General features: G+C 43.4%; 1 protein-coding gene across 2 annotated transcripts in view; it reads left to right on the forward strand.

Moving 5' to 3' along the window:
* Window positions 1–20,854, forward strand: part of LOC126297578 (protein turtle homolog B-like) — a 476,180-nt gene that overhangs the window by 415,108 nt on the left and 40,218 nt on the right. For both annotated transcript variants that reach the window (XM_049988544.1, XM_049988545.1), the window contains one exon: window positions 7,302–7,470. In XM_049988544.1, the coding sequence (XP_049844501.1) occupies window positions 7,302–7,470 (169 nt within the window). The remainder of the gene's footprint in view (window positions 1–7,301; window positions 7,471–20,854) is intronic.

Consider the following 20,854-nt stretch of genomic DNA (forward strand, 5'->3'; position numbering starts at 1 on the left):
GTCCTGATTGTGGCGCTCACCTGCACGGCGCCAAACGCGCATACGACCATCATTGGCACCAAGGCAGAAGCGACTCTCATCGCTGAAGACGACACGTCTCCATTCGTCCCTCCATTCACGCCTGTCGCGACACCACTGGAGGCGGGCTGCACGATGTTGGGGCGTGAGTGGAAGACGGCCTAACGGTGTGCGGGACCGTAGCCCAGCTTCATGGAGACGGTTGCGAATGGTCCTCGCCGATACCCCAGGAGCAACAGTGTCCCTAATTTGCTGGGAAGTGGCGGTGCGGTCCCCTACGGCACTGCGTAGGATCCTACGGTCTTGGCGTGCATCCGTGGGTCGTTGCGGTCCGGTCCCAGGTCGACGGGCACGTGCACCTTCCGCTGACCACTGGCGACAACATCAATGTACTGTGGAGACCTCACGCCCCACGTGTTGAGCAATTCGGCGGTACGTCCACCCGGCCTCCCGCATGCCCACTATACGCCCTCGCTCAAAGTCCGTCAACTGCACATACGGTTCACGTCCACGCTGTCGCGGCATGCTACCAGTGTTAAAGACTGCGATGGAGCTCCGTATGCCACGGTAAACTGGCTGACACTGACGGCGGCGGTGCACAAATGCTGCGCAGCTAGCGCCATTCGACGGCCAACACCGCGGTTCCTGGTGTGTCCGCTGTGCCGTGCGTGTGATCATTGCTTGTACAGCCCTCTCGCAGTGTCCGGAGCAAGTATGGTAGGTCTGATACACCGGTGTCAATGTGTTCTTTTTTCCATTTCCAGGAGTGTATAAGTTCTTAATTTTAAAATAAAGTTATACAAAACTACATCGCATTATTACAACGAGGGGGATCTCCAAAAGATTTATTGAACCATGTGGACTCACAATGCAAACTTTAAATCATAGCGCATCGTCTTTTAAGTACTCCGCTTTCAAATTTTACTTATTTACATCGAATCTATCAAGTAAGGAAGTAGCACTTGTAGTTAGTGGAACATCCACTGCAGCCAGTTTCCTGTACAGTACTACTTGTGCTTCCTTGTATCAGAACTTTTATTCGATGTGAATGTGCAGGACAACAACTGTCTTTCAATGTCATACGTCTGATGGGCGTCGCATGACGCTTACGTAGCGTCACATACTCGAACCGCCGTTGAGAGATGTCCGGTTGTATGGCCGCTAGATATCTGCCTTTACGTTGCCCTAGGGACGTTGTAAGTAGGCTGTTTAGGTTTTTATGTTAGTAACGCCACGTAGCGCTCTGTATGAAAATCGCTGACTGTGCAGTGCGCAGTCTGTGGCTGGTTGGCATTGTTGAAATATTCTCTATTGTAGTGTTGGGCAGTTGGATGTAAACAGCGCGTGGCGTTGCGCAGTAGGAGGTGAGCCGCCAGCAGCGGTGGATGTGGGGGGAGAGATGGCGGAGTTTTGAGAGCGGATGATCTGGACGTGTGTCCATCAGAGACAGTAAATTTGTAAGACTGGATGTCACGAACTGACTTTTAAACACTATTAAGGTAAATACATTGTCTGCTCTCTACCAAAATCTCTCATTTGCTAACTATGCCTATCAGTAGTTAGTGCCATCAGTAGTTATAATCCTTTATTTAGCTGGCGCTCGCTGTATTGCAGTATTTCGAGTAACGAAGATTTTTGTGAGGTAAGTGATTCATGAAAGGTATAGGTTATAGTTAGTCAGGGTCTTTTGTAGGGATTATTGAAAGTCAGATTGCGTTGCGCTAAAAATATTGTGTGTCAGTTTAGTGACTATCAGAGTAAGTAAAGAGAGAAATGTCTGAGTACGTTCAGTTTTGCTCAGCTGTTTGAAAATCAAATAACGTAAGAGGTTTATCAGCACAGTACTTCATAAGCTTTTCTAAGGGGACGTTTCAACGTTCAACCCTAATCTTTCTACGTTCCTTCCCCTTTAAAATCACGAGAGCGGAGTATCAATCACTGTTTTTGCATCACCGCATGATGTATGAAATATGAATTGGGCTAGAAGGGACAGGAGGAAGATAAACGAGATTAGGGTTTAACGGTCTATCAATGACAGATCACCGGAGACAGTATAAGGAATATGCAATTTTGTCCTGTGATGACATGGTTGGAGACCGTGGCTGTAATTTGAAGACAAATTTTGATGGTGTTGAGATAGCAATCAGCCACAAATTTATTTTAACTTCCTTTATTCAAAGGGTATCGTTACCGGTTTCGAATAAATACGATTCATCGTCAGACGGCTTTCATGCTTTCATTACAACGTGTGCTGCGTTTTTTACTGATTAGTTATCCTCAAATATAAATAATACTTAATTATAAGCACGTCACAAAGATGATTGAGTTACAGATTTGCACATGTGAAATGTCGGTTTGGAGTACTTGTTTTCATAGTTTTCGTCCAGCAGACAACGTTTGTAGTTTTCGCCGCCTTCACATCACTGCACACATAAACTTACATAATTGGGCGCTTCAGATTTGTCACTGAATGTATGAGGAATAGACGAAGGAATATGTGTATGTAAAATTCTTAGTAGGAGATGGGACAGGTCACTGGAACGCCTACTAAGGCATCCGGATATAACTGATTTAGCGCTAGGAGGAGCAGCAGAGGGAAATTAGAGGGACGTTCAATAAGTAATGCAACTTTTTTGCTGAAAGCAGGTTGGTTTTATTCAGGATTCCAGTACACCATATTATTCGCCACACTTTTGGCTACAAAATCCTAATCCGGCCGGTGTGGCTGAGCGGTTCTAGGCCGCGCGACCGCTACGGTCGCAGGTTCGATTCCTACTTCGGGCATGGATGTGTGTGATGTCGTTAGGTCAGTTAGGTTTAAGTAGTTCTAAGTTCTAGGGGACTGGTGACCTCAGATGTTAAGTCCCATAGTGCTCAGAGCCATTTGAACCATTTACAAAATCCTATTTTTCACCATAGTCTCCGTTCACTGCAATGGCCTTACGCCACCTTCCTGGGAGGGCCTGTATGCACTCATGGTTGGCATCGGAGCCACCGTCTTGCCTGTGCCAATGATCGACAAAACATTTTCACGACCAGTCTCGTAAGGCGCAATCAGCTCCGTACACATGGCCCTACGTTGCTCTTTATGGCCCTCTGTTACGCGCCGAGCAGCACAGCTGGGACACAGCTCTGAGTACTCCAGTTGATGGACGAGTGAGTCAGCACTACCAACAAAGACGACCAGTTGCGAAGTGATGTTTGATGGTGATCCGTCGATCAACTCTAGTGAGAGTGCCCGCACGTTCTACCATTGCAGGAGTCACAACTGTGTTCGGTCGGCGGGCACGCGGGAGATCAACAAGTTTGGCTACCATCTTGCGATGATGACAGACGCCTCACGATGCTCTGGTTTTCCACCAAAAGAAACTCAATGACAGCTCTCTGCTTGGAATGCACATCTGTTACAGACTCCATTTTGAAGGCTATGTATAGTGCCGCCACCTACCGTAAATTTACGAAACTATAGTGGCTGAAGGGGGAATATTCCTCGATATCCCACAAGTTCCGCGTTTTCGCAACTGAAATTGTTAGAGAAATAAAATGTGTTGGTTTGCTCATTGAACGCCCCTTGTATTTCTGAAATAAAAAATCATGGAAACACATTGAACAAAATAAATTAAGTTTGTAGGCTGTTGGAGATCATAATAAATTTCAGGTGATTTCATATACAGTGCTCAAAATATTTTGGGAAATATGAGTTTCAGCGTCTGCCATACTCCACTCAGGAATTATTGGGGACTGTATATGTTACCAAATTATATCTTTTATCTTCCACGAATTAAGTACACAACAGAACATTATTTTATCCTCTTTCATTTATATAAGAGAAACCGAGATGTCCGAAAGGTGTCGAAACTAGAGTGGGAACAATCATTCATACCACCATCCTGAGAGCTTTCCATTGGACTTCCAGAGCTTCAGTAACGTGTATGCCCTTCGTGAGCGTTTATCACCATCTGACACCTACGTGTCATGCCCTGTATAAGTCTACAAATCTTCGTGGTAGCCGTTCCCATTTTTTCAACGAGAGCTCTTGAGTGTTCTTGGAGTCTGTGGTGGAAGAGGACGGCTACGAAGATATCTGTCAAGCATGTCCCACACACGCCCGATGGGGTTTACATCGAGACTCACCACCGGCCATTCCATTACTTCAATGTCCAGGCTTTGCAAGACATCCATGGATGTATCTAGATTCACTGAGCAGCAGTTACGGTAGCTACCTAGAGATCAAGAGAGTAGTCCAAACGGACAAAGAAACAAAGATTTGGGAATACATAGCAATAACACAAAATCCCATAACTATAACTTTTCAGTAATCCTTTACACCAGTGTTTAATAAGCGGCATGTAGAATTAGTGGCCTGAAGTGAGCAGACGTGTTCCGGATATGGTGTTGGAGTAGACAGCACGGTATTAAGCGAACTGAAAAGAAAATGATGATTCATTCGTAGAAGAGCCTTTGTCGTCCTTGTAAACCACAGAGACCTATGTTCTGTTGGGTATATTATCTGGAGGGTCGAAATGATCCTTGAAAAGTTGATATCACACGGAGAAATTGCAGGCAGAACACGTAGAGGAAGATCAGCAAATTTACAGATAAAGTCAACTATGGAAATGCAGTTCAAACACTCCTTTAGAAATACTGAAGTAATTCGCAGTTTGTTCGATAAAGTCACTGCACGTACATATTAGTAACGTAGATCTTAATTATATTATAGCAACATCGAAAAGATAAACAAAGTCGGCGAAAAACACACATTAAAAAATAATAAGCGAACAATGTTATCCATAAATCGTAATTGTACTATCTGCTTAGAGTAGGCACCTGTATGTTGTCCTAATGTGTGCAGTCCTCGATTATATTTGCACCTTCGTCGTGAACAGAATATAATCTCTTAAACAAGTTTACAGTTTAACAGACACTGGCGAGAATATCCATTTAATGGACTGGTCAGAGAAATATATGACTCCAAATCGTGTAGTGCATGTCTAACATGCATTAGTGAGATGGCTTCTCACGACTGGAATATGCTACTAACAGAGCTCTTGAAGGACCTCATCAGGAGTATTCCACCTCACTACCAAGCATGTGTGACAACTAAGGCTAACCAAATCTCAGATTAACTATTTTCTTGTTGTAGGATAAACTGTTACATCGAGTGTATCTTGTGTGTCAGGACTTCTAACTATGTGTTTTGGACAATCTGTAATCCATATATCTTACCTTCTTACGTAAACCTTCCGACGATCTATTTAGAAAATATTCTTTCGCTTCGTAATAAGTTGAGCTTTTGGATACTAGTCGTAATCATTCGGTTTTTAAGTTATTTTCGTTCCCCCTACTAATTGTAAGAGCGGGCTGTCAGCAGCCAAAGTGTCGCTCTTCGGTCACTGCATTAAATTATTTACGTTTTTAATACAAAACATTTAAAATGTAAAATGAGTGATGTTTATGATGTGATGATGGTGATGTGATGATGGTGATGTGATGGGGGCTTGTGGTAGCTGTGGATGAGGATTTGGGAGGTGGTATGTATTATGGTATTACGGAGAATGTTACACGGGAAGTGATATTGCTCATACAGGTTGGCAGGGACTAGTAGGTAGGATGTAGCGGTTAGGAGATGTGTGGGTTGATAGCTGAGCTGAAATAGGGTGGGTTGCAGCGTTCATTTGTGATGGGTCGGGTAGGTTATGATTAGAGATAAGAGTAGATTACAGGGATAAGTTCATATTCTGGGAGGCGAAAATAATTGAAATTACTCTGAAAAAGGACATCAAGTGTCTGAAGCCGAATGGAACGTGTAACGTGTTGATTGAAGGACGGCAGCAAGCCAGAGTCTCAAGGATAGGGGAGGCTATAGAGCGTCGCAAATCAGGTTTGCCTCAAACGTAGAGAACATTTACTTTAGATTTGTCTTAATAGATGGTGAATTTGGTACCACGCAAACTGAGACTCCTGTATCCCGGGATTACACCAACTCATTAAAAGTATTTGGACCCTTTTATTTAATGTGGACGTGACCACCAGATGTCACGAGAGGCAGACCCGCCACTATAAAAGGAGGTGGGGGGTTCAAAATGGTTCAAATGGCTCTGAGCACTACGGGACTTAACGTCTGATGTCATCAGTCCCCTAGAGCTTAGAACTACTTAAACCTAACTAACCTAAGGACATCACACACATCCATGCCGAGGCAGGATTCGAACCTGCGACCGTAGCGGTCGCGCGGTTCCAGACTGTAGCGCCTAGAACCGCTCGGCCACGGTGGCCGGCAGGCGGGGAGTACTGCGTTGTCAACAGAGAAGCAATAACAGCGAGTCTGTCGGTCGGGAGAGTTCAGTGACTTCGAACATGGATGATTGAATGTCACCTGAGTAACAAACCCAGCAGCAACATTTTAATACTTCTAAAGCTACCTGTGTCGACTGTTGGTGTTGTAACTGTGAAAAAATGGAAACGCGTCAGAACAACCACAGCTAACCCAAGACCTGGCGAAATTCGTTTGTTGACGCTCAGGGACCGCCGAGCATTGCGAGTGCAGTTGTAAAATCTCGCATGAAATCGGCGGAAGGAATCATGCGTGAGTTCCAAACTGCTACCGGCTAGCACAATGGCTGTGCGTATGGAGTGGAGGTACAATGGCCGAGCAGTATTCGTAAGCTGTACTATGTGCTAAACGATGCTTGAAGTTGTGTAACAACGGATGACCGTAGACAGTGGAGGACTGTTAACTACTGATTTGGAGTGATGAATCACACATACCCTGTAGCAATCCAATGGAAGGGCTTGGATTTGGCGAATGCCTATAGAACGTTACCTGACATCATGTGTAGCGCCAACTGAGAAGTACAGAGGACCTCGTATTTCAGTGTAAGAGTGTTTTCCGCGGTTAGGGTGTGGTCCCCTTATTGCTCTTCAGAAAACGCTATATGCGGACGGATATTTACAGCACTGTGTACTGCATACAGTAGAACAACAGTTCGGAGACGATGACTGTATGTGTCATCAAGCAGCATCTGTGAAACAACAGTTTGTGAACAATAACGTTCCTGAAACTTCCTGGCACATTAATAACGTTCCTGAATGGACTGGGCTGTCATTCCGCTACACACATTCAGTCACTTCATCGAAAGAGTTGCCAGCAGATTTCAAGCCCTCATAAGGCGATGGGAGGACACACTCCATGTTAATGTCGAGGATACTTTCGATCAGATAGTGTATCTGTACTTTGAACAGACGATGGCACTGGACACTACGAGAGAACTTGTTTTGCGCAGGTGATCAGCTACGACTCGGCGCGGGGCGGCGTGTCGGTGATCACCGACAAGGGCGAGGTGACGACCAGCTACCTGCTGGTGCAGGACGCCCACCCGAGGGACTCCGGCGACTACTCGTGCCGGCCCAGCAACGCTGACGTCGCGCGCGTCACAGTCCACGTGCTGCACGGTCGGTATCACTGCGGGATTGCAAATCGTCCATGTTCAATTCGATTTTATGATCGACATCCAGACATCGATGGCTGATAATAATCTATGTTCAATGACGAATTTATAGAACGGCAAAAAAGGAACATAAAAATACATCTAATCATATTATTAAGCGATACATGCACCATTAATTAACATTAACTAAGCATTAATTATCTTTCAAAATTTTGTCTGTTGACTGTAAAAGTAACATTTTTGACAGCAGTTTCACTTCAGTCAGTTGTACGATACTGCAGTGCCTGTGTTATTCTGAATACGATGCAATGTTCCTTTGGAGATGCATGCATGTCCGAAAAAATATTGCATTGTATTCAGAATAAAACAGGCACTGCAATATCGTATTTATCCCCCGACACCGGCAAGCGACTTTCAATTCAAACGCCCCACCTGTATGGGAATACACATAATGGATGTACTAGTACAGATTGCAGATGCATGGTTGACGTCATGTGGAACTTTGGGTCCGACTGCGAGTCGTGCACGTATAGCCATAAGGTAAGGTGACCGCTCGTGATGAGCGTGAAATACGGGTTAGACTCCCGGACCGGCACAAAGTTTCACTGTCGTCATTCCATTCTACAGCTGATGGTTTTCCATATTCGCAATTGCGAATACATTTAATGTACTTCAGTCAAACGTGACCTTGACAGAAAGCATATGCTGCTTTGGAGGATATTTTTCAGAAGCTGACAAAGTTACTACACAGCTCAAATATACTGCTGGAAAAAAATTAGTACCTTCTTTCACTGGTTTCCACTTCTATAAAGATTCATTGTTGCAACAGTGCACATGGAGTACATCAAATGATTACTTTTAAAGAACAATAGCACAAGCGATTCAGAGGTAATAGACCCATACTGAAACACCCATACTAGTATGTGGTGTAGCCTCCACGGGCGTCAATGCACGCTCTGACGCTAGCATTCAGTCGATCGTAAAGATGGTGAATACTGTCAAGGATACGTTATGCCATACCTGACCGACCTGTTCATATAGTTCTGCAAGAGTTGTTGGTTGAAGAATTGCACGAGTTACTTCCCGTCCCATCATATCCCACACGTGCTTGATTGGAGATAAGTCCGGAGACGATGCTGGCCAAGGAAGGTGCTGAGGTGCTGCCGTGACTCGTGCACATATCAAATACAGAGCACGGGCAGCGTTTGGGCGAGAATTATTCTGTTGGAACAACACATCACCTTCCTGATGCAAGAACGGAAAAAAGAACGGAACTAACAACATTCTGCACGTACCTAGCGCTGGTTAGTGTCCCCTCCAGAAGCACCAAAAGTGAACGAGAGTTGTAGCTTATCGCACCCCAGACCATAAGGCCAAGGGAGGGGCCAGTGTGTCTTGCACGAATGCACTTTGCGAGACAGTCTTCACCAGATATATGTCGTACCCGCAAACGACTATCACTTTCGTACAGCCAGAATCTGCTTTCATTGCTTAAGACCAAGGCGTGCCATTCCATCAGCCAAATGGTCCTCTGATGGCACAAGACGATCCGTGCACATCGATGTTGTGGCGTGAGTGAAAAACGGGCTAGAGGTATGCTTGCCTGTATTCCCACTGTTAATAGCCGGTTCGCAACAATTCGCGTTGATACGTCTCACAAGCCCTCTTATCTGTGCTGTGTTAGCTGTATGGTATGCCACTGTTGCTCTTACAAAACGATGACACTCTGTGGCCAAAATGGTACTGAAACAGAGGATGACAGACTAAAGACCGAAATACTAAATGTCTTTTTCCAAAGCTGTTTCACAGAGGAAGACTGCACTGTAGTCCCTTCTCTAGGTTGTCGCACAGATGGCAAAATGGTAGATATCGAAATAGATGACAGAGGGATAGATAAACAACTAAAATCGCTCAACAGAGGAAACGCCGCTGGACCTGATGGGATACCAGTTCGATTGTACACAGAGTTCGAGAAGAAACTGGCCCCCCTTCTTGCAGCGGTGTACCGTGGGTCTTTAGACGAGCGTAGCTTTCCAAAGGATTGGAAACGGGCACAGGTCATCCCCGTTTTCAAGAAGGGACGTAAAACAGATGTCCAGACCTAAAGACCTATATCTCTAACGTCGATCAGTTGTAGAATTTTAGAACACGTATTATGATCGACTTTTCTGGAGACTAGCCGGTTTCGGTGGCCGTGCGGTTCTGGCGCTGCAGTCCGGAACAGTGGGACTGCTATGGTCGCAGGCTCGAATCCTGCCTCGGGCATGGATGTTTGTGATGTCCTTAGGTTAGTTAGGTTTAAGTAGTTCTAAGTTCTAGGGGACTTATGACCTAAGATGTTGAGTCCCATAGTGCTCAGAGCCATTTGAACCATTTTTCTGGAGACTAGAAATATACTCTGTAAGAAACAGTATGGGTTTCGAAAAAGACGATCGTGTGAAACCCAGCTCGCGCTATTTGTCCACGAGGCTCAGAGGGCCATAGACACGGGTTCCCAGGTAGATGCCGTGTTTCTTGGGTTCCGCAAGGCATTTGATACAGTTCCCAACAGTCGTTTAATAAACAAAGTAAGAGCATATGGACTATCACACTAATTGTGTGATTGGATTGAAGAGTTCCTAGATAACAAAACGCAGCATGTCATTCTCAATGGAGAGAAGTCTTCCGAAGTAACAGTGATTTCAGGTGTGCCGCATGGGAGTGTCGTAGGACCGTTGCTATTCACAATAAATGACCTTGTGGATAACATCAGAAGTTCACTGAGGCTTTTTGCGGAAGATGCTGTAGTATATCGAGAGGTTGTAACAATTGAAAATTGTTCTGAAATGCAGGAGGATCTGCAACGAATTGACGCATGGTGCAGGGAATGACAATTGAATCTCAATGTACACAAGTGTAATGTGCTGCGAATTCACAGAAAGAAAGATCCTTTATCATTTAGCTACAATATAGCAGGTCAGCAACTGGAAGCAGTTAATTCCATAAAGTATCTGGGAGTAGGCATGTGGAGTGATTTAAAATGAAATGACAATCTATAATTAATCGTCAGTAAAGCAGATGCCAAACTGAGATTCATAGGAAGAATCCTAAGGAAATGCAGTTCTAAAACAAAGGAAGTAGGTTGCAGTACACTTGTTCGCCCACTGCTTGAATACTGCTCACTGGATTGGTATCCGTACCAGATAGGGTTGATAGAAGAGATAGAGAAGATCCAGCTGAGAGCAGCGCGCTTCGTTACAGGATTATTTAGTAATCGCGAAAGTGTTACGGAGATGATAGATAAAGTTCAGTGGAAGACTCTGAAAGAGAGATGCTCAGTAACTCGATACGGGCTTTTCTTGAAGTTTCGATAACATACCTTCACCGATGAGTGAAGCAGTATATTGCTCCCTCCTACGTATATCTTGCGAGGAGACCATGAGGATAAAATCAGAGAGAGTAGAGCCTACACACAGGCATACCGACAATCTTTCTTTCCACGAACAATACAAGACTGGAATAGAAGGGAGAACCGATAGAGGAACTCAAGGTACCCTCCGCCACACACCGTCAGGTGGCTTGCGGAGTGTGGATGTACATGTAGCTGTAGATGACCCTGGCGGTTGTCTGTGCTGCATGGACGTCCAAAACCTCATCCACGTGTATGAGAATGTTCACATGACCACTGACACCAGTATCGTTGAACAACTGACGCAGGGCGTCCAACTTCTGTGGCAATTCTCCAAAAGAACCATCCAACCACTCCGAAGGCCACAGTTTGACCCCTCCCAGTTCCAATCAGTTGGCTGTAGGAAACACGTGTGCATCTCCGTGGAATGGTTGTCTGCTTGCTACACGTTTTCAGCACACTAAGCCTTCTGGCTTTGAGCGGTCCATATCAACAATAGACAGAGATGGCGCCCTGGTAACTATGCCACTACGCTATCTATGGTGGACGATACGGAAACCATTATCAGTGCATCTACTACCACCAGGTGGCATATGCCGTCATCAGATCAAAATCGACGTCACCAGGTGTACTAACCTTTTTCCGACAGTGTATTTAAGTGCAATTTTCTGTAGATTTGGTTAGGTAGTACCAACAACGTGATTGCATACATCTAATGAATCTTGTTTAAGACCTAAAGGCGATATTTCAAATAATAACGGAACTGTGGCGGTAGGAGCGTTTCCATTCCAGTTTGCAAATTATTCCTTTCTCGTGTTGTTTGTAATGTTCACTCCATAAATCAAACTTAGTTTCCATGTTTCCCAGCAAGGTATCAAGGTGTTGCTAATCCACACTGGTGATCGTTTCAACAGCTGCTAGCAAAATTTGGTAATATAGATTGCTTTCGAATTTGATTAAGCATTTTGAAATCGCTAATGTGTTAACATATTCAGTTACTAGCAAGCCGCTTTTGGATTTCTATTATGATGTTACTCTACAAATTATCTTCAATAGTCTTTATAGGTTGCATTCGAGATATTTTGATATTCTGCATCCTTATTATTGGGATTAATTTAAAGCTAACAACGTACTTTTCTTGTGCAAATTTCACGAGTAGTTGCAGGCAACAGAATATTCACAACCATATGCCAGAACAGAAACATTTGCCGCTGTTAGTGTTGGTGCTGAACTAGCATGTCAATGAATGATATTACTAGTCACTGAAGGATTTTTACAGCTGCTTCCAACCATATAGAACGTTTAATTCCATTTAGTGGATACTTCTTGATTTAGTTTGAGGTTTGATTCTTTTCTTAGCTTATCATTTCCACAACACATTTTTTGAAATCACACTGCAATCCTTTGCTCAGCAGTAATCAACACAGACAGATTGTCAGTCCTTACCACATTGAGCATATGGGCAACACACGATTTATAAATGGGCCAAATGCCTCTAAGCACTATGGGACTGAACATCTGAGGTCATCAGCCCCCTAGACTTAGAACTACTTAAACATAACTAACCTAAGGACATCAAACACATCCACGCCCGTGGCAGGAGTCGAACCTGTGACCGTAGTAGCAGCGCGGTTCCGGATTGAAGAGCCTAGAACCGCCCGGCCACAGCGGCCGCCTACGATTTATAACTTGTTCTACCAAATTCTGGTTCGATTCCATTAGCAACTGCACTGACGTCAATGCAAGATATATTCAGAAAAAGATTTGTGTAAGTGACGAAACAATTGTTGAAAGTGGTAACTAGAAGCCTGCTTCGCAACCATCATCGAAGGTCTATATTAAGTCTTTAACGTCGACTTACGACGTTTCATATATTTCAATATGGATATTGAAACATCGATGTTTAAAATACTACTCTGATAGTTGGTAAATATAGATGATATCGTACGTCGTTAGGTCGCACTTTATATTCATTGTTACTATTGTTGACTGATTAATATGAAAATAGCTGGCTGGTACAGTTATCACCAAATACACAATGCGTTGCGGTGACCCCACTGGGATATCTCTTAAACCATCCACAGATTGAACAGCTCTCTCATTAACACAAATACCGGTGTGAAATATCACTGGGCGGTTGTCTGGAGACAGATAGAAACATTCTTTCAGCAACCTCAAGTACATATCGTGTACCCACTAGGTCCGTGGCTGACAGTAAGTACGCCATTTATTCCATCGTAACCAAAATAAGTTCACTGCATAATTACATGCATTATTGCACGTTATAATGATATCGTACACGCCATCACAATACATGGTAATAAGTGGGCCTGCAGTAGGGATTCGCTAAACTGTTAATGACTTGTATTCGCTTACAGTGTTCCAGTTCCAGCCAAGTACTAGGTTCCTGAAACCTATTAATTATTTAGTAGGTTTCACGTAGGTTATCAAGTACAATGAAACCAGAAAAATAGTTCGTATTACTGTAGTACTTAGCATGTAGTTTTCTTGTTCACTGTCTTCTCTCCAGATGCCTTTTCAAATTATTCACAGTTGTTTTGAACCACATTATGTTTGACTACAAATATTGCACCATACAGTTTTCTTACTTTCTAGCATTACAGGAAAATATTCCCACAAATAACAAGAATGCTGTCTTTTGTTCTTTGTTAACAACCTCACAAAACTACTCACCAAAGTTTAACTTAAAATTTCAGTACTAGGCTTTCCTACAGTACATCACATTTTCTCATTTCACGAGTAGAGGACTGTAGCCAAGAACGAACACCACACTTGAAGCTGTAAATGTCTCACAGCTTCCACGTAGGATCGATGGTATTCCTTGCGCAGTGTAATGACTGCGCTCGGTTGTCTGTGCCTATTAACTATTAGAATGAAGCAAAGCTCAGCGTTATGGCCCTAAATAGAAAATCGAGACCGACCGACAACCGTGTCATACTGTGCCAATGGCGTCACTGTTTGCTGTATACAGGGGCGTGGGGTCAGCACGTGGCTCTCCTGGCCGTTGTCCACTTTCTTCAGATTAGAGCAGCCACTTCTCACTCAAGTAGCTCCTCACCAGGCTGAATGCACCCCATTCCAGTCCTCCCGCCAAGTAAGCATCCTTTGCCGTACCGGAAATCGAAAGAGGTTCCTCTGCATTGCAGCTAGACACGCTGACCACTGAGCTACAGAGCCGGACTGTTAACTGTTACGGAAGGAATGAAATGCGTTAAAGTCTCGAGTAACATCCTACCCTGGTGGAGCTATTAATAAGTAACGACTGCAGCGCAGAATGGCTGCGACGGAACGAATACGTTGCAGGCGTGTAGATAACACCCTAACTGTAAGGAAATATATGCGTGTAATACGTTGTGGGACGAACTCTGATGCCGCCTATTACAGTACCAAAGCACGAATGGTATTCATTAGTTTCAAGTTACTTAAATTTTAACAAAAAACAAAATTATTCTAATAAAAACTGAATAGTTTTCTCATTGCTAGTCAAAATCGAGATGAATGATGAAAACCCTTTTCTGTTGGTGAATCCTACAGTGTTAAGAATTTAATAGAGTCCACCATGGAATATAGGCCTTTTATTTGCTTAATAGGTGTGAAACAATAACACTGTTGTTTTAACTAACTAATTATTGTAATTAATATTGTCGACCCCTGCAGCTGCGCTTACTTCATACTCAAAAGGAACATAATTGACCAGGTGTCCTACCTGACGCCTAATGTTTGGTTTCAGGACCAGATTGTTCAACTGTTAAATATGGCACCAATCTTTGATGTGTTCAAAAAAAAAGGGCTCTGAGCACTATGGGACTTAACAGCTCTGGTCATCAGTCCCCTAGAACTTAGAACTACTTAAACCTAACTAACCTAAGGACATCACACACATCCATGCCCGAGGCAGGATTCGAACCTGCGACCGTAGCAGTCGCGCGGTTCCGGACTGATCGCCTAGAACCGCTAGACCACCGCGGCCGGCTGTTGTGTTCATCTTCTACACTTCGATGAAAGCGCGATTTTTTTGGAAAACACAAAAGTCCGTATTCAAGCTTTCATTTGCAACGTTTCATCCCACAGTCCCGACGTTTCTCGCATCGCTAACGCGTCAAAGATAAACGGTACAGAGATTAAACTCTTGTAAATGACAAGGAGGTGTGCGAGGCCACCTAAGTATGATTCAGACCACGAAATGGCTGAACTGGATACATTAGGGAATCAGTAGTAGCTTTATTTCAGATGTCATCTTGTCATTCACCAGAAGTGATTTAAGTAAACCGAGGGAAATCTAAATACAGCCTGCTCTGATATGCAAACCCGCATCTATGAAGACGGTACTGCGGAATTATCGGCGCCAGTAATGGAGGGACCAACGGCAAAAAGAAGCATAATGATGTAGTTCAGGAACTATAAGAGACAGGCTGTGTCAAAGAACTTCCTCGAAGTTAATTGTCCGCCGTGTCTCAGGCACGTGTAGGCAGACTAAAAGCTGCATTTCAACGCAGTCTCCAGAAGTCATATCGTCCTGCATCATGAGAATCGCAGGACGCAAGATCAACTGTCCATAAAGCGCTACATAATCAGTTACACTTTTTTGTGGACAAAGTAGAAACGGTCCAAACACTGCAGCCATACTATCATTTTCTGCTGTACGCGTTCGCGTGTTCCATGAACGCCGCCATAGATACTGACAATGACTACCTGAAAAAGCGGCTGTTTTCAGATAGGCAACGTTCATAGTATTTACGACAATTTCGTTTGACTATACCGATGTCTCGACTCTCTGGAAAATGGAAACTGCCGTCAGGAAAAAGTGAATGAAAAACAGAAAAAGACAAAATTGTGCAGTTCTTTCCCGAAAGTGAGCTGAAATCAACTGGTACAAATGTGTTTTAAGTGCAAGATTATAAACAAGTTGTCAGTTCCCGGCGAGTAACCCGTAAGTAATGCAATGGGCTATCAAATCTCTCACGTAAATTTTTTGTAAATACAGTAAATACTAGGTTTTGGTAAAAACATATATATTTAGGATCAACCGTGTTTTGCATTTACTTGTGCAGTCTCGCATCCACATTATCCAGATAACAGGAAGGTTACTACTGACGTTTTTCTTGCCCTTGTCCTGTGCATTCTTCCTTTTTTCGTCACCTATTAGCCGGCCGGTGTGGCCGTGCGGTTCTAGGCGCTACAGTCTGTAACCGCGTGACCGCTACGGTCGCAGGTTCGAATCCTGCCTCGGGCATGGATGTGTGTGATGTCCTTAGGTTAGTTAGGTTTAAGTAGTTCTAAGTTCTAGGGGACTGATGACCACAGATGTTAAGTCCCATAGTGCTCAGAGCCATTTGAGCCATTTGAACCATCGTCACCTATTCATCGCTGCCCTTTATACATCATTCTTTCCACATGACCAGTTTCACTTGAATGTTACACTTGAACTAAGCATTCGTTTCTTATGCCATGTGCTAAATGATATGCCGAGGGCTTCAACTATATATGTCAATCAATGACAGAGGCGTGGTGGCCAGACCACGAACACCCCGCGAAAACTAACAAACAGACTGCTAACTCAGAGAGCACGAAGATACTACACGTCCATAACAATAATGGGCATAGGCTGGCTTGCGACAGAGGACCCATTGTTCTACTTATGTAAACAAACTACCCAGTTGCGCTAGCCTAATTTGATGACCTTTATGTAAAGAAACCGTTTACTTAATTGCATGTTTTATTTATTTGGGTCATAATTAATGGGCAATACCTGTCACGGTAATTACCATAATTTATAGGCAATATGGTAGAATTTGCTTCATATTTACCCAGGTGATCAAGTGCTTTTGTATAAAGCGATAACTGTCATTTGACTTTGCAAGTTAAAAAAAAATGGTTCAAATGGCTCTGAGCACTATGGGACTTAACTGCTGTGGTCATCAGTCCCCTAGAACTTAGAACTACTTAAACCTAACTAACCTAAGGACATCACACAACACCCAGCTATCACGAGGCAGAGAAAATCCCTGACCCCGCCGGGAATCTAACCCGGGAACCCGGGCGTGGGAAGCGAGAACGCTACCACACGACCACGAGATGAGGGCGACTTTGCAAGTTAATCTTTGTCAACAGATATGAGTAAAAACCCTGAGATGTTTTGGTCGCATATAAAATCAGTAAGTGGGTCAATATCATCTGTTCATTAACTCAGCGACCATTCTGGCACCGAAACGGAAGATGGTTCAAATGGCTCTGAGCACTATGGGACGTAACATTGATGGTCATCAGTCCCCTAGAACTTAGAACTACTTAAACCTAACTAACCTAAGGACATCACACAACACCCAAACATCACGAGGCAGAGAAAATCCCTGACCCCGCCGGGAATCGAACAAGGGAATCTGGGCGTGGGAAGCGGGAACGCTACCGCACGACCACGAGATGCGGGCGAAACGGAAGATAGTAGAGAGAAGGTCGAAATACTGAATTCGGTCTTGCGAAATTGTTTCACCTCGGAAAATTGTAACACGATCCCTTCTTTCAAACGTTGTACGAAAGTCGAAATGACATATATTGAGATAACCGATGGCGGAATAGAAAAACAACTACAATCGCTTAGTAGTGCAAAGGCGTCAGGACCAGATGAGATACCTATAAAATTCTACAAAGAATATGCGAAAGAACTTGCTCCACTTTTAATAGTATTGTATTGTAGATCGCTTGAGCGACGAAGCTTACCTAGCGACTGGAAGAAAGTGCAGGTCATTACAGTTTCTAAGAAGGGCAGTACGACAGAAGGTTCAAATGGCTCTGAGCACTACTGGACTTAACATCTGAGGTCATCAGTCCCCTAGAACTTAGAACTACTTAAACTTAACTAACCTAAGGACATCACATACATCCACGCCCGAGGCAGGATCCGAACCTGCGACCGTAGCGGGTACATGTAAATATAGATTTCGTAACTGATTTTACAGATTTTTTAAAACAACGCACATAAATACGAATTTCGCTGCTTTTTTATCGATTTTCAGGAAAAACGTAAAATAAGTGGCTTTAAATATTTAATAACTAACACCACTAACATATAACACTATTTACAGCTTTTAGGCAATTTTTTTATTTGCCCCTATTATTCTGCAGATGCCTATAACTTTACCGATTTTTAAGACGACAGAGGTAAATATAGTTTTTTTGTTAAATTTTATAGATTTTCTCTGCAAACAGGTGATTTTTTCAGGAAGACACAAGTAAAAATATCTGTGAAACAGGCACCACATTGCGGTACTCTAAGAAATTACACGGATATTCAGTCTTAAACAATTTTTATTTAGCAGCAATATATAACTAAACCTACGTTTGAATTAAAATGAACTTATCCCCTGCACTTCTAGTGTGTGACGTAACTATAAGATTCCTAACACTGTATGATTATACTGGACTTTTAAGAAAGTAAGGGCTGGAACGTTTCCACAGAGAGAGGTATATACATCGCTGATATCCTCCACACTTCTTCCGATACCACCAGGGTAATAATATGAGAGCTATGCACTGTATTATAAAACAAAATACTTTCCCAAATTCACACGGTGTTTCCTATCGCACCGCACCCCACGCCGCGAACTGCTTGTCTTGATACCAATAAGGCCGTGAAAGGAGGGCTATCATTATTTCTTTATTTAAAACTGGGAAAAACGGTGCAACAGGACCTCTCCCAATTCGGTCCATCCGCACGCTGCTGTTACATAGCCGTCGACTGGAGCCGCACTACTGCACTACTTGTCGAAGGCGGCTTACCCCACACGTGGATAAACAAAACGTTACGGTTACTATTACACAGGTTGAGTTGTCTTGACCAGTGGTTGTTCTCTCCACCCATCCCTTCCCCACCCCACTTACCTGCCCAACAAACAGGAGAGAGGAGCGATAGCGACAGCGCGGCTCATTCATCCTGCGCTGCAGCCAGCCTCTACGAGCGACATTCGTCTGTACGTATCTCGATTAAAGAGCAACGAGTAACGTTGGTAGCCCTATGTACATGAGCACACTGCATGTACGAATATCTGAACTTGTATCACTCCTAGTCCTTTGTAGTGTGATTAAAAAAGGAATCCGGATATAAGCCTCTGTTCCAGTGGTTCGCTACTGCACTGCAGTGCGGCGCGGGCAGTCAGTCAACCATTGCTGCCAGTCTTAAATACACGCACACAGTACAAGATTTTTTTTAATGTAACGTGTGTCCTAGTACCATAAATGAGACTAAGAATACGTCATCATGTCGAACATTTTTTTCTTCGTAGGAAGAAGAGTACAGTAGACTTTGTTAAGTCATCTATACTGCCAATGTTATTGCGGTACAGCACATCATATGCCTTAACAGCACGTTGGTATTCCATTTACGCCGAATACAACATCAATTCCACGTGACGGAAAGCTTTTATTCATTTACAGAGGTATATTACTCCATATGCGTTACGAAGTTTGCTTTCAATTGCGGTTTGACAATTCCAGTTTTTATTTTCCATCACTCCGACAGAATGTGTTCCAATTACGCTTCAGTTATGGCAGATGGATATCCTTTCGTTTCATTTCCACTATCGCAGTGATCAGATATACTCTGTGTCACTGCTATAAGTCGTCAAGCATGTTTGCTTTCCGTCTGCAGTTAGAAATGTTTCCGATTTGCGCACGGAAAGAAATCTGCTTGTTAGTCGGAGTAAGGTTATTCACTGGATTCTGTCTACGAGTCAACAACGTAAAGGTAGTCTTTTATTAAGATATATGTTGATCCATTTTTAGACAAACAAAAATCATGGAAAAATGGGCACTATCCACCCACTATCCACAGTAACTCACGAAGTCTCTAAGACGTTATTTACCCTACTGCAACTTAGCGGAGGACTGATAATAATTGCCGAAATACCGTAATTATACTCCATAACTGAACAGTTGAAAGAAAATGCTAAATTACAAGCCAGCTCTGTGTTGACGAGGTTTACGATTCTTTTTACATATAAAGTTATCTTCCACAAGTCATCGAAGAAACCTAGGAAACCATTGTCAATTTAGCTTAGATGCTACAAGCTGCTAGATGGTATTGGTCCAGCGACATTTATTACATAATCATTTAACGGGCTTTAAATACAATACAAATACGTTAGAGTCTGTTTTCGTTGCTGGGCGATACAAGTATTTGCTCTTTTATGGGGGGTGGAAAGAATGCCTGTCTGTAGATCATAATTTTTGAGCTTCAGGGAAATGCTATAACTTTATTCACAGGACTTTATCTATGAGTCAACTATTTATATTTCGTCTACCTATTGAAATGTAAGTCCATCCATTTATAGCGGCACAAAACTCACACAAGAATGTTTTCTCTCGCTTCATGATATGCATCTAATTTACAGAGTCTAAAGATGTGTTCCTAGTTTAACACAGTCAGTAGCGTGATTGGAAACAGTGAAAGTAGAGTGGCCGTATTCTTGCATATAAGAGTTACTCCCTTAAAAAGCTTCGTCCATTGAGATATAGATAATATAGCAGTAATGTGCCCTTTCTTTTTTCCTATGCCCCCTAACATATTTATCGAGAAAAAGAAAGGCTGAATTTCTGCTGCTGAATGTCTCTCAGAGAAAATCCATCACAGTACAACAAAAATTTTCTCGGTACAGTCATTTCAAGAGACTTACGTTGGAAGGAGTAATATGTTTGCTCACAACAAATGGTTCAAATGGCTCTGAGCACTATGGGACTTAACTACTCTGGTCATCAGTCCCCTAGAACTTAGAACTACTTAAACCTAACTAACCTAAGGACATCACACACATCCATGCCCGAGGCAGGATTCGAACCTGCGACCGTAGCAATCACGCGGTTCCGGACTGCGCGCCTGGAACCGCTAGACCACCGCGGCCGGCTGCTCACAACACTTAGAATTAGTGGTAAAGAGACCACCCTTCAGCCTCCCTTTTGTCACATATCGTTAGAGTCATTTGAACCA

This window comes from Schistocerca gregaria, chromosome X, assembly GCF_023897955.1.
Source record: "Schistocerca gregaria isolate iqSchGreg1 chromosome X, iqSchGreg1.2, whole genome shotgun sequence".
NCBI lineage: Eukaryota > Metazoa > Arthropoda > Insecta > Orthoptera > Acrididae > Schistocerca > Schistocerca gregaria.